The 12650-nt window shown below is 39.3% G+C and overlaps 2 protein-coding genes across 3 annotated transcripts in view; one reads left to right on the top strand and one right to left on the bottom strand.

The window, feature by feature from the left end:
- Positions 1-2465, top strand: part of CTSB (cathepsin B) — a 28963-nt gene extending 26498 nt beyond the window's left edge. Inside the window, exons 9-10 of the mRNA XM_043984406.1 lie at positions 487-615; positions 1284-2465. Of these exons, the coding sequence (XP_043840341.1) occupies positions 487-615; positions 1284-1381 (227 nt within the window). The 3' untranslated portion in view covers positions 1382-2465. The remainder of the gene's footprint in view (positions 1-486; positions 616-1283) is intronic.
- Positions 2466-3352: 887 nt separating this feature from the next.
- The window catches only part of FDFT1 (farnesyl-diphosphate farnesyltransferase 1), a 45580-nt gene continuing 36282 nt past the window's right edge, over positions 3353-12650 (bottom strand). For both annotated transcript variants that reach the window (XM_043984999.1, XM_043984998.1), the window contains one exon: positions 3353-5469. In XM_043984999.1, the coding sequence (XP_043840934.1) occupies positions 5248-5469 (222 nt within the window). In that variant the 3' untranslated portion in view covers positions 3353-5247. The remainder of the gene's footprint in view (positions 5470-12650) is intronic.

Below are 12650 nucleotides of genomic sequence, written 5' to 3' on the forward strand. Positions count from 1 at the left end.
CACAGCTAGTAAGTGTCAAGTGTCTGAGGCCGTATTTGAACTCGGGTCCTACTGAATCCAAAGCCGGTGCTCTATCTACTGCGCCACTTAGCTGCCCCCAACATTCATTTTTATAGCGTTCCAAATTTTTCTCCCTTCCTCCTTTTCCTCCCCCCTCCACAAGACAGCAACCAGTCTAATATAGGTTATATATGTACAATCCACAAGTACCACAAGTACTTTTTTTTTTTTTTAGTCTGTGTTCAATCTCAGTTCTCGGATAGTATGTTCATCATTAGCCCTTTGGAATTGTCTTGGATCATTACATTGTTGAGTAGTCAAGTCATTCACAATTGCTCATAGATATAAGGCTACTTTTGAGGACAAATGTCCTTTACGGGGGCGGGGGGGGGTAGGAGGAAGGTGATATGAAATTGGGGGGAGGCACAGAGAATAATTGCCTTGAAAATGGGTCAGCATCAATCAACCCATTGGTACCATTCTCAGGTGTATATCAGCATGTTACTGGAGACATGCTTGGAGGCCATGCCATTCGTATCCTAGGCTGGGGTGTGGAAGATGGTACTCCATACTGGCTGGCTGCCAACTCCTGGAACACAGACTGGGGTGATAATGGTAAGTAAAAAGAGCTGTGTATTCCTGAGCATCAGTCCTTTTCTCCAAGGGCTTATGAGATAACAGTGCAGATCCAAACATCGATATCCTACATTTTATCTGGACATTTAGTCCAGAAATAATAGTCCAACCTCACATGGCTTTTATCACAGGCCAAGTTTGGCCCTAAAAGAATACCAGGGTGCTCTGCACAGTTTAACCCTGCTTATCATCTCACCAAAAAGAAGCTAAAGCCAGCTAGGGGGTTATGGGGGGTGGGGAGAAAGGTGGAGAAGTCCTAGAGACAAAACCCAGGGCAAGGATTTTATTTCCATATCATTACTCTGTAGAACAGCTGGAAGGGGCTAACTAACCTAAGAATGCTATCCCAGAAAAAAGGTACTAGGAGAAGGCGTGAGATAGTTTAATCTTAAATTGGCAAGTGAGAGGGAAGCAAGTCAATCAGGCAAGAAGTGCTTCCTAGGGGCAGCTAGGTGGCACAGTGGATAAAGCATTGGCCCTGAATTCAGGAGTACCTGAGTTCAAATCCGGCCTCAGACACTTGACACTTACTAGCTGTATGACCCTGGGCAAGTCACTTAACCCCCATTGCCCCACAAAAACAAAAACAAAAAGAAGTGCTTCCTAGCATGGATTTTGGGATTTTAATCTTTTTTTTTTTTTTTCAGGCTTCTTTAAAATCCTCCGTGGAAAGGATCACTGTGGAATAGAATCTGAAATTGTGGCTGGAATTCCTCGAACAGATCAATATTGGAAGAAGATCTAACTTGCTGTCACTTGCCCAACTTAATTTTTTTTAAAAAGAAAAAAAAACTTAGGAATGGGAAGGCAAATGGGAGAATTGACTATTTTTAAAAGACTTTGGAGCTGGAGAGATGCATTTATTCCTATTTTGTTTCAACAGGAAGGTTATTGGGAAATTTTAGACAAATCACTGAGTTTTGAGAATTTGGTTGAGCTGAATTGTAGTGGAGTCAGCCAGCTTCATTAATAATACATAGGCACATAATTCTTGGTCTGACTCCATCTAATAATGCATGCCATTTCAGGTTTTAAGTAATTCTGTGAATAGCACATGGCACTGCTGGCAAACAGGCTGTGTACTACCTTTGAGACCCATGATGCTTTCTTTAAAAAGGTCTCTTTCCATAAGTGTCTCCCTAATTCTGTCATTATGACTCCTGCAACTCCTTTCTTCTCCCACCCCCCCAAATCTTTTAGGAGTCAGGAACCAATGATTTGAGGGAAGGGGCTGACTTTTTTCCTAAGGTCTAGAGTAGGGAAGGAGGTAAAGAGATTGTCAGAAATCAACTTGATCAATTTATTGGGGGGGGGCGGCGGCGGCTGGGATGGGAGGGGGAAGAGACTGTTGTGGGGAGGGCCACCAGGTTTCAGAATCCTAATCTGTCCCAGTTCTCACTGCTAACAATCCCATACTATGCTTACTCGTCCTTAGGATACTTTTGCTGCCAGTCTGCCCAAAGCCATCAAGCTTTGCAGTATTGCACACCCCCTTAGGTCTTTTCTCTGGTGAGATTCAAATAAAGCTCTATTTTTGGTTAGTGTGCCTTGGCTTATCATACAAAGAGGAGCTGCCAGGATCAGTTGTTACTCAATAGAAGCCTAAACCTCTTGTTTTAAAAGAAAAGCTGGGTGGCTAATCACTCTCCCAAGAGCAATACTCCCTCTGCTCCCTCTACACCAGTGGGGAAGGTGGAGGATAAGCAGGTGTCCACTGGAGAAACAAGCTCTTGCTGTTCTTTGCCCCATCGAGCAATTTAACCTCAATGTTGGTTTTAGTGACTGAATGGAACCGAGAACTCTTGTGCCAATAAAAGACTTCTCCTAAATACTTTGTTTTTGGTGTTTTTTTCTTTTTTTGGTAGATAGTTGGAGGTGGGGGTATTTCTCAACTAACTTAAGTGAATGGTAAGGGCCTTGTCCCAAGCCAGGGGTCCTTAGTCTTTTTTGTCCTATGGATCCTTTTGGCAGTATGAAGCCCAAGGATTCCTCTGCAAATTTTTTGGGTTTTTTTTGTTTGTTTTGTTTTTAGTGAGGCAATTGGGGTTAAGTGACCTGCCCAGGGTCACACAGCTAGTAAGTGTTAAATGTCTGAGGCAGGATCTGAACTCAGGTACTCCTGACTCCAGGGCCGGTGCTTTATCCACTGCACCACCTAGCTGCCCCCTCTGCAAATTTTATAATGCAAATTTTAAAACTTAAAGGATAAGTTAAAAAAAATTTTTATGTTAATCTTGCACTCTTGCTGGAACTGCTTGTTTTTTTCCAAGCCCTCATGAACCACATCAACTTTCTTGTATCATAAACTTTATAGGATCTAGTTAGAATTGCAGATGGCATTAAATCGTCCCCCACCCCCACCACATTTTAGATGAGGAAACAGATGGCCAATCGAGGTTTAGTGACTTCCCTGAGGTCACAGCATAGGCAAGATTCTGATCTAAAGAATTTACAAATTTGCTAAAATCTTGAATTTCTACAACTCCCCATAATCTACTGGTATCCAAGGACTGGGTTACAGAGTTGTGTTAAAGCTTAATGACTTAAGTAGTCATCTTGCAAAATAAAAGTCTTGGTTACTTACTCTCATGCTTTTCTCTTTTTTTCCTCTGGGTATGCAAAACAATGGACACTTTACCTGACTTTACCAGTGCCCTCCCTCCTCCCTGAGAGCCATCCCTTCAAATTCTAAATGAACAACAAAACGATCCATTCATCCCCTCAATCTGACAGTTTATTCAATAATGTTCTACACCCATTAACACCATCCTAGCAAAAGAGAGGTCAGGAGGGACGTCTTCTCTTTTGGTTCTTTCCATTTATGTTCACATAGGGAATGTTTTAATATAAACAATTCTGTAAAATGACATGGCTTGGCCATAAAGGAGACAGACATCCCCCACCACACACAAGGTGGGAGACTATGGCTGTGTAACGCTATATCTGCATTTTTTCCCCCATGTGTTGGTTAGTTTTACTGGCGTTTCAGCTGAATTTAAAGGGAAACACAAATTTTTGTTTTCATTTTTCAGTCACGTCTGACTCCATGACGCCATTTGGGGTTTTCCAGGCAGAGATAGTGGAGTGGTTTGCCATTTCCTTGTCCACTAGATCAACGCAAACAAAGGTTAAATGACTTAACCAGGGTCACATAGATATTAAGTGTCTGAAGCCAGATTTGAACTCACAAAGCTGAGTCTTCCTGACTTTCAGGCCCAGCACTCTCCACTTTGCTACCTCGCTGCCCAAGACAAGTTTGGATAGCATTTTTTTTAAAATAAAGGCCTTTAGCCAGAGGAGAGGGAAGTAGGATAATAGCTTCAGGGAATGGGGCAGTTTTGGATAAAATCTGGGATTGGCCTTCAAGAGAACTTTCCTCAAATACCAGAACAAAGGAGAATAGGATAAAATAGTCATAGAATACATTAAGAGAGGAAACTAGACAGATTAGAATTGAGGTCCTCTGGTAGAACACAATGCAAGAGTTGTGTTGTGAGAGGCTTAAGGAAAATACAGTGCAAAACAGGCATTGGAGAGGTGGATGAGAATTTTTTTCTGTGAGGGTTCTGTGAGGGATTAGATAAGAGGTATAGCTTCTAGCTTTGCCTGTCAAAGTGGTTTCACTGTCAGACTGGCCAAAGGTTAATGGAATTTTTTGGCCACAGCAATTCTAAGATCTGCCAAGTTTTAGAGGGATTTTAATTTTCATCCATTAGGAGGAGTACTCACATCGAAGAAAGCATAACCCTTTAAAAATCAAAGTAGTACTGGTTTAAGTAACTAAGCATTTTTAATCTATGCATTTTCACACCACAAGCTTTACAAACATTTCTCTTAACTGGCTCTGAGCAACCTAAAGGTACTTCATAATCTCATTCCTTAATCTCACTTTTGTTGCAAAAGTCCAAATTTTCAAGGGCCATCGTAGGATCCTAACCTTTAGTTTTCACTTTTCACAAAATCATAGGGTATTAAAAATATTTATTATAGAAACTTACAAATTTTAGCCATTATTAGAGGCAAGCAGATTTACCTCTTAGAATACGATCAAGTATTAAACAGAAATTAGCCATTATTTTTCTTTTGGGGGGAAAACTCCAAAAAAAAAAATAAATTAAGGAAGGTTGGAAGGTTCACAGATTAGCTTCTGAATAAAGATAACTTCTCTTAAACATTAAGGACATTCATTTTATGTTCAAATCAATAAAAGAAAAAACGGAATAATGGGGGGAAAGTACTATACATTCATGAACAAATAGAAAAACACAAATGCACAAATACACACATGAATCTTTTACTAGACTGAGTGTCCAAAATTCCAAGTACTAGGTTCACTTCCAGTTAAATATATTTTGTTATAATCTTATAATGAAGGATTCCTAGGAAAACAAATCTCTGGCAGTCTAATTATTTGAACAAAGTTGTAGAAATTCTGCCAGCTAAGTAGAATAATAGATCACACCATCCACTTTTTATTTTTATATTCTTCTCAACAGCACTTCAGTTTCTTAGGGCTTTTGCCATCATAGAGTTTTAAAAGGATAAAAGAAAAAAGCTCCTTTAAAAATATTCCACTGAATATTGAACTTTAACCTTCGGCTAACTTCTGAATCAGTGTTCCCCAGTCTGAACATACTCCTCTGTAGCCTGGGACATGGTGCTGAGATATTGCCAGCTTAGTGCAACCAAAAGCATGGCACATGATAGGTAAATAGGGGAATAGTGGTTCCGAGACACTAGTTGACAGCTGGGAAGATTCTGTTTTCGAACAGAGGAGATAATCTGCTTTGTCTTGCTGGAAGATGGGTCTGAGTTCGGAATTCTTTGATAAATCTGTCAGAGGAAGAAAAAAAAATCACAAAATATGAAGTCATTTTAAAAGAAATTGTCTACCCCAATCCCCCAAGATTAGATATGTTTCTTTTACGTTACTTTGGAAATGATTCAAAATATGACCAAGTCTACCATTACAGATATCTACCTATTCTCTCATACATAAGAGATTTACACAGTTACAAACAACAAATCCTGCACCATGAAATGAGCACTCCAACTATTCGGGGGGAAAAAATAGCATAGTGACAGTCCCCACTACAAACATTGCAAAAGAGGAGGCAAGGTATAGTGGAAAGAAGACTAAACTTGGAGCCAAAAGACCTATGTTCAAGGTTTTGTTCTGCCACTTACTAGTCCTGTGACCTGCAAATCTGTACAATCTAGTCACACCCCCTTCCTAACAACAGCTAACATTTATAAAGCATCTACTATGTGTCAGGCCTTGGTTGGCAAATATAAATACTGGAAATACAAACATTTCATATAAAAAAACTAGAAATAACATTGACCTATTTTCCCTATATAACTCACAGGACTATTGTGAGGATCAAATGAGAACTTGTGTATGGAAGCATTCTGCAGGCTCCTCAACTCCTGCCCTCAAACTAAGCGAATTCAATTTAACCTAACCACTCAACTTCTCAACCTATTCTCTTCCAATGAGCTATTCAACCACATCACCACACTGTCCTCCTTTCTTCAATCTCTAGCCCCTTATCATACTGCTGATTACACCCAGACAAGTCTCAGTCTTAAATCACTTCCACCATTTGCCGCCTTCACTCCCACACACATACTGCTGAATGAAGATGGAGAAAATTCACATAACTGATCTGAGTGGGTCCACTACAATTCTGTTACACAACCTCAACTGGACCCTCACTGCTGCTAGGCAATTCTATATACCTCTCTTAGCAACACACTATACCACTGTCCATACAGGCTCTTTAAAACCTTTTAATCCCTCCTCAAACCTCCCATGCTTCCCCTTCTCCCCACTCTCTTGGCTGAGAACCTTGCCTCATATTTTATAGAAAAAATTGAGGCCATTTACCATAAACTCCCTCTTCTCTCCTTTTCCTCATTTATCACTCAGGTGCCTTCTGCCACTATCTTCTCCTTCATCCCTGTCTCACATGATGAAATGGCCTTACTCTTTACCACAGCTAACCCCTCTATTTGCTCAAATGACCCCACATTCCATCCATTTTTCTCCATCGTTTCCCCATTATCCCCACTCTTTCACTTGTTTTCAATCTCTCCCCATCTACTGGCTCACTTCCCATTACCTACAAACAAGCTCATGTCTCCCCCATCTGGAAAAACCCTCTCTTGATCCTTCCATCCTTATATCATCCTGTATCTCTTCTGCCCTCTATAGGTAAATGCCTCAAATAAACCATCTCTAATAGATGCTCTACTGTCTCTCTCATTCCAGCAATCCAGGTTCTGACCATATCACTCCACTACTGCTGCTCTTTCCAAAGTTACTAATGATCTTAGCTGCCAAATCCAATGGGTTTTTCCTCTGTTCTCATTTTCCTTGAAAACTCTGCAGCCTTTGACACTACTGATCATTCTCTCCTTGATACTCTTTTCTTTCTAGGCCCAAAAAGGACACCATTCTCCTGGTTTTCCTTCTACCCATCAGACTGCTCCTTCTGTCTTGTTTTTGGGATTTTCCTCCAGATCATGTCCCAGTCTAACCATAGACTGGGTTCTGTCCTGGGCCCTCTTCTCTTTCCTAATGACTTCACTTGGTGATCTCAGCAGCTCCCATGGATTTAATTACTTATCTCTATGCTGATGATTTTCAAATCCACCTATCCTGCCCCAAACTCTCTGCTAACCTCCAGTCTCAAGTTTCCAATTGCCTTTGAGACATCTTGAATTAGATGTCTAGAAGACACCTTAAACTTATGTCCAAAACACAACTTACCTTTCCCCCTACACTTCCCACCCTGCCCCTCTAACTACCCTATCCTATCTTCTCTATTTCTGTAGAGGGCAAATAACAGCCTTCCTCCCAGTCCCTCAGGCTTACAACCTAGAAGTCACCTTGGGACTTCTCACTATCTCTCATATTCCAAATACGAAGTGTTGCCAAGACTTGTTGATTTCACCTTTGCAACATTTCTCCAATACACTCCCCATTCAGCTGCCAAAGTGATAAATATAATTCTGACCATGTCATCATGATTTCTTTGTACCCTAAAAATCCAGTATATCAACAAATTTTAAATATGAAATTCTCTGGTTGGTGTTTAAACTTTACTCATTGTCCTATCTTTTTGCTTTTCAACTCTACAAACTTTACAGTTGTCATATTGGCCTATTTGCTGTAATCCTCAGTCTCTTGACTCTGCATTTGTACTGTCTTGTTCCCCATGCCTAGAATGTTCTACCTACTCACCTTAAACTCCTAGCTTCCCAGGATTAGCTCTTTCTTTCTGGTAGGATTACCTTCAATTACACATTGCACATATATACATAGTTATTTGCATTTGTCTCACTAATTAGAATGTGAGCTCCTTAAAAACATAGTCTGTGTTTTTGCTTTTGTATCTTTAGCACTTATCATAATGCTGGGCAAAGAATAAATACTTAATAAATGCTTGTTGACTCCTATAGATTTTTATTCAGATCTTCCAACAGATATGTTTTCATCTGTGTGGGTACTCCCTCTACTGATTCAGATTATAATCCTTCCATAATTTATTAGTTTTATCAGTTGGTATGGCCAAAAAGATTCATTATGTCATAGCCAACCTTCTGGTGATGAACAGGACTGGATATCATTAGGTTGCTCCCTTAGACACAGCCCATCATTGGGCCTATACTACAAAACCCTTCCAGTTTGGTAGGCCCTGCCATTGCTTATACTCTGCTAGCACAAACTTTGAGAGGCAAAGGTCAGTGCCAATTCAAAATAAGGCATCAGAAGAAAATTTTTAATATTTCCTCTAAATCAAGCAAAAAGCCTTATATTTCCAAGGAGCTGAAGCTGGCAAAAAAAGGGAAAATAGGGTTTCTGGCCTTGCGTCTGAAAGTTTGTGTCCTCAAACAGTTGGTTACTTCCTAATCAGCTCAGAAGAATCCAGACTATTTTTAGTCCCACGCAAATCTGAAGTCTGGCTGGGTGCTCAAGAAGCTAAGCCAGGTCCAACCTATTACAGGCACACATAAGGGGGTGTCTGGCTTCTCAGTTCTTGCTTTGAATAGTATCATGTAAAATAGCTGAAGAATTAGATCAGTTCTATAGACAGACTGATCTCCTGCCCCAGTGCTCTCAGTCAGTAAAGAGTGCACTTAGTCCAATAATGACCATTCAAATTAAATAATGCACCTAACAAATTAAAACTAGGGATAATCAAATAAGGGAATAAGACATAAATATTTCCTGGACCTGTCACTACCCAAAATGACCCTTTCCTAAATGAAAACTAAGTGATATAACAAATTGTTTATATCTGGGATACATAACTGGACATTCTCTCTTAGGCTACCAGGTTTTCTACATAGGAGGCAATCAGGGTTAAGTGACCTCCCCAGGGTCCGAGTATCTGAGGCCATCTTTGAACGCAGGTCCTCCTGATTTCAGCACTGGTGCTCTATCCACTTCGCCACCCATGTGTCCCAACAACCAGTATATTATCAATTATCTTTTTTTTTTTTTTAGTGAGGCAATTGGGGTTAAATGACTTGCCCAGGGTCACACAGCTAGTAAGTGTGTGTTAAGTGCCTGAGGCCAGATTTGAACTCAGGTACTCCTGACTCCAGAGCCGGTGCTCTATCCACTGCACCACCTAGCTGCCCCTTTATTATCAATTATCTGAAGAAGAAAATGTTTCTTCTGTCATATCTGGAAGTGAATTAGGCAGTAAGAAAGAATCCAAATCAATACTGATTAAATTATGAAGTTAGAACTGGCCCAAAGTCAGCCATCTGCTAGGCTTCAATTTAAAAGGCTTTACTTGAAAATAGTCCTGACACTTAAGACACTATTTTAAGGACAGTGAAATAATAGTCAACTCTAGCTTCCAACCATATGGTGTCAGGATAATTCAATCACAGAACTTTAGGGTTGGTCAACTAAGCTAATCTAAACCAGTGCTGCTTAAACTTTTTCCACTCTCACCCCATTTTCTCCATAGAAATTTTCACATGAGCCTGGGTATATTAGGTATATAAAAAAGGTATACATAACCTTTCACTGTTGCCAAATTGTTTGTAACCCCCACATTCAATTACTAGATCCCATTTGGGTTTAAGAAGTTTTGAAACTACAAATCAAAACCCAGAATGAACTACATAAATTTGCTGAATTCAGAGAGGTGCTTTTTTCCCTCTGAACTGCAAACCAAAATGAAAGTTGTCCTTTAAAAAAGTGAACTGTGTTGAACTGTAGGAAAAGGATATTTTTCTAAAACTTGAACCAAAACAAAATCAAAACGTCAAAAGTCTCTGAAGCAAGCTTTCATTCAGCTCAAATCCCTTCATTTAACCAACATTAGATAACCTGCATCCAGAGTTATCTGTTTAGTAGCATTTAAAAACTTTTATTCTGAAGCACTTGTAAATGGCATCATTTACTATTAAGCAATTTAGAAGGCTGTGGTCTAAGCCCCACCAATGAAAATTACCAGGTGTGCTGTGTTTACCATGAACTAGTATATTCTAATGGACTGGTTGTTCAGCACTGTTTTCTGGTCAATGGTTGAACTTTTTCAGCTGTTTCAGTAGAAAGAACTACATAAATTAATGAAAGCAAACTGACTTTTGTATTTGGTTTCCTTTCCCCTTTACAATTGTCCTCTGCTAGGGGCAGCTAGGTGGCGCAGTGGATAGAGCACCAGCCCTGGAGTCAGGAGTACCTGAGTTCAAATCCGACCTCAGACACTTAACACTTACTAACTGTGTGACCCTGGGCAAGTCACTTAACCCCAATTGCCTCACTAAAAAAAAAAACAAACAAAATTGTCCTCTGCTAGACACTGATGATAATGTCTAAAAATAATTTAACCAAAGGAAAGTACAAAAGAAAAATGGAAACTTTGGTTCAGAGATCACTGAAAATCCCCTTATGATGAACTCCATAATGTATTTAAAATATTGTATTCAAACTTTATTAAAATTAATATAGCATTAGAAATCACATGCCTAATCCTTAGAGATTAAAGATAAAATGTGATTAATGTTCAGGCTCCTTCCTACAGTAATTAAATACTCAAAATCTACTCATATGCTCCTTCCCATCCACCCTTTCTTAAGGCCTGGAACTTTTGATAGGTGGAGGGAGTGAAGGAAAAAAGACAGGACTTTTGTGAGTATTTTGGTATCTTAATATTATTACTTATCAACAATAATTGCAGTTCATAATGACTTAACACTTTAAGGTTCACAAAATACTTTCCTTATAAATCCCTGTGAGGCAGTGTTAATGTAAGAATTACTGTCTTCATTCCTACAATGTGGAAATGAAGGTTCATAGTGATTAAGTTATTTATCGAGAGCCATATGGCTGTAAAGGTCAGAGCCTAGCTTCAAAAACTTTAGACTTCAAGACTAGTAATACCCTAATGTTTTTCAACTTACAGAATGCTGAGGAAGTTAACAGGTGGTGGGGAGCAAATGAGTGGTGAAGTAGAGTGGTAGGTCTGGAGTAAATCCAGCCTCAAACACTTGCTAGCTGTGTGACCCTAGGTAAGTCACTTAACCTGTCTACCTTAATTTACTCACCTGTAAAATGGGGATAATAACAGCACCTACCTCACAGGGTTGCTATAAGAATCAAATGAGATATTTGTAAAGTACTTATCACAGTGCCCAGCAAGTAGTAGTTGCTCTATTAGCTATAATTAGCTATTACTAAATATTACCCTCCACCCAAATTTTACAGATAAGAAAATTAGGACTGAGAAAGATAACTCATCCAAGATCTTACAGGTGAGTCAATATTAAGCATGTCTTCCCACAACAGAATAAGATGAGAGAAACAGAGAGATAATTGCATAATGATGGTTTTAAATACCCGAGCAGATTTCTAGGGAGATAATATGCTCTAGATCCAAGTTCTCAAATCCTACATTATTTTTTCCCTCACTACGTTGCTATGAGATCCTCCAGGAGGACCTGAGTTCAAAAATCTGGCTTCAGACACTTGACACTTACTAGTTGTGTGACCCTGGGCAAGTCACTTAACCCCCACTGCCCTGCAAAAACAATCAATCAATCAAACAAACAAAAAAAGAAAATGCTTTAAACTGAGAGTTTGGGGGAGGGAGGAGAGTAGGAGGAGGTAACGATAGTGATGGAGGGGAAAAAAGGGAGAGATTAAAGAAGAGTTTCAATGAAGCTATAGTTTAAAATAGATAGAGATGACCCGAGGGGAATCCAGACAATAGGGCAATGTTGGTACTACCATGTTATATACAAAATATACTTAAAACTGTATACAGTAGATTTAAAGTTTCATATACAATCCCTCTTTTCTAGCCTCCTTTTTGTCTAGAAATATTCATGTTCTTTGATCTTCAAAATTTTTGTTTTTAAAGGACAGGTAAAGGGACTGGCCTGTTATTTTACTAGTATAGAAAACTACCAATGCAGCTCAGCACCTTTTTCAAACTGAGAGTCTTTAAGAGAATTTCCTGAATTTGTGGAAAGTTTAAGTTCCTTTCCCAGAGTTATACTGGGATATACTGTGTATATAGATATAGATATAGACACAGAGGATGTGTCAAAAGTGAGACCTGAGACTCAGTTTTCCTGGCTCCATGGCTGGCTCTTTATACACCACACTTCACCTCTCAAAAAAAAATTTTTTTAATGTAGACTTAATTTTTTAAAATGTTTTAAAAAGGAAACTGCTTTGTCTACAATAAGGCACTATAGAAATATAAAGCATTATTATTACCAATGAGAAAAGATATGAAGAGGCCTGAAGTAATCCACAAAGTAGGATAAAGCAAATACTAAATTTAAACCTATCAACTGGCACATTATAACTTTTCCTTTTTTGGGGGGGGGAGGGGTAGTAAGTGTCAAGTGTCTGAGACCAGATTTGAACTCAGATCCTCCTCAATCCATGGCTGGTACTTTATCCACTGCACCACCTAGCTGCCCCCTCCTTTTCACTCTTGTATATGTCTTTATATTTAAAATGGACTTTAATTTGT

This window comes from Dromiciops gliroides, chromosome 2 (genome assembly GCF_019393635.1).
Source record: "Dromiciops gliroides isolate mDroGli1 chromosome 2, mDroGli1.pri, whole genome shotgun sequence".
NCBI classification, from domain to species: domain Eukaryota; kingdom Metazoa; phylum Chordata; class Mammalia; order Microbiotheria; family Microbiotheriidae; genus Dromiciops; species Dromiciops gliroides.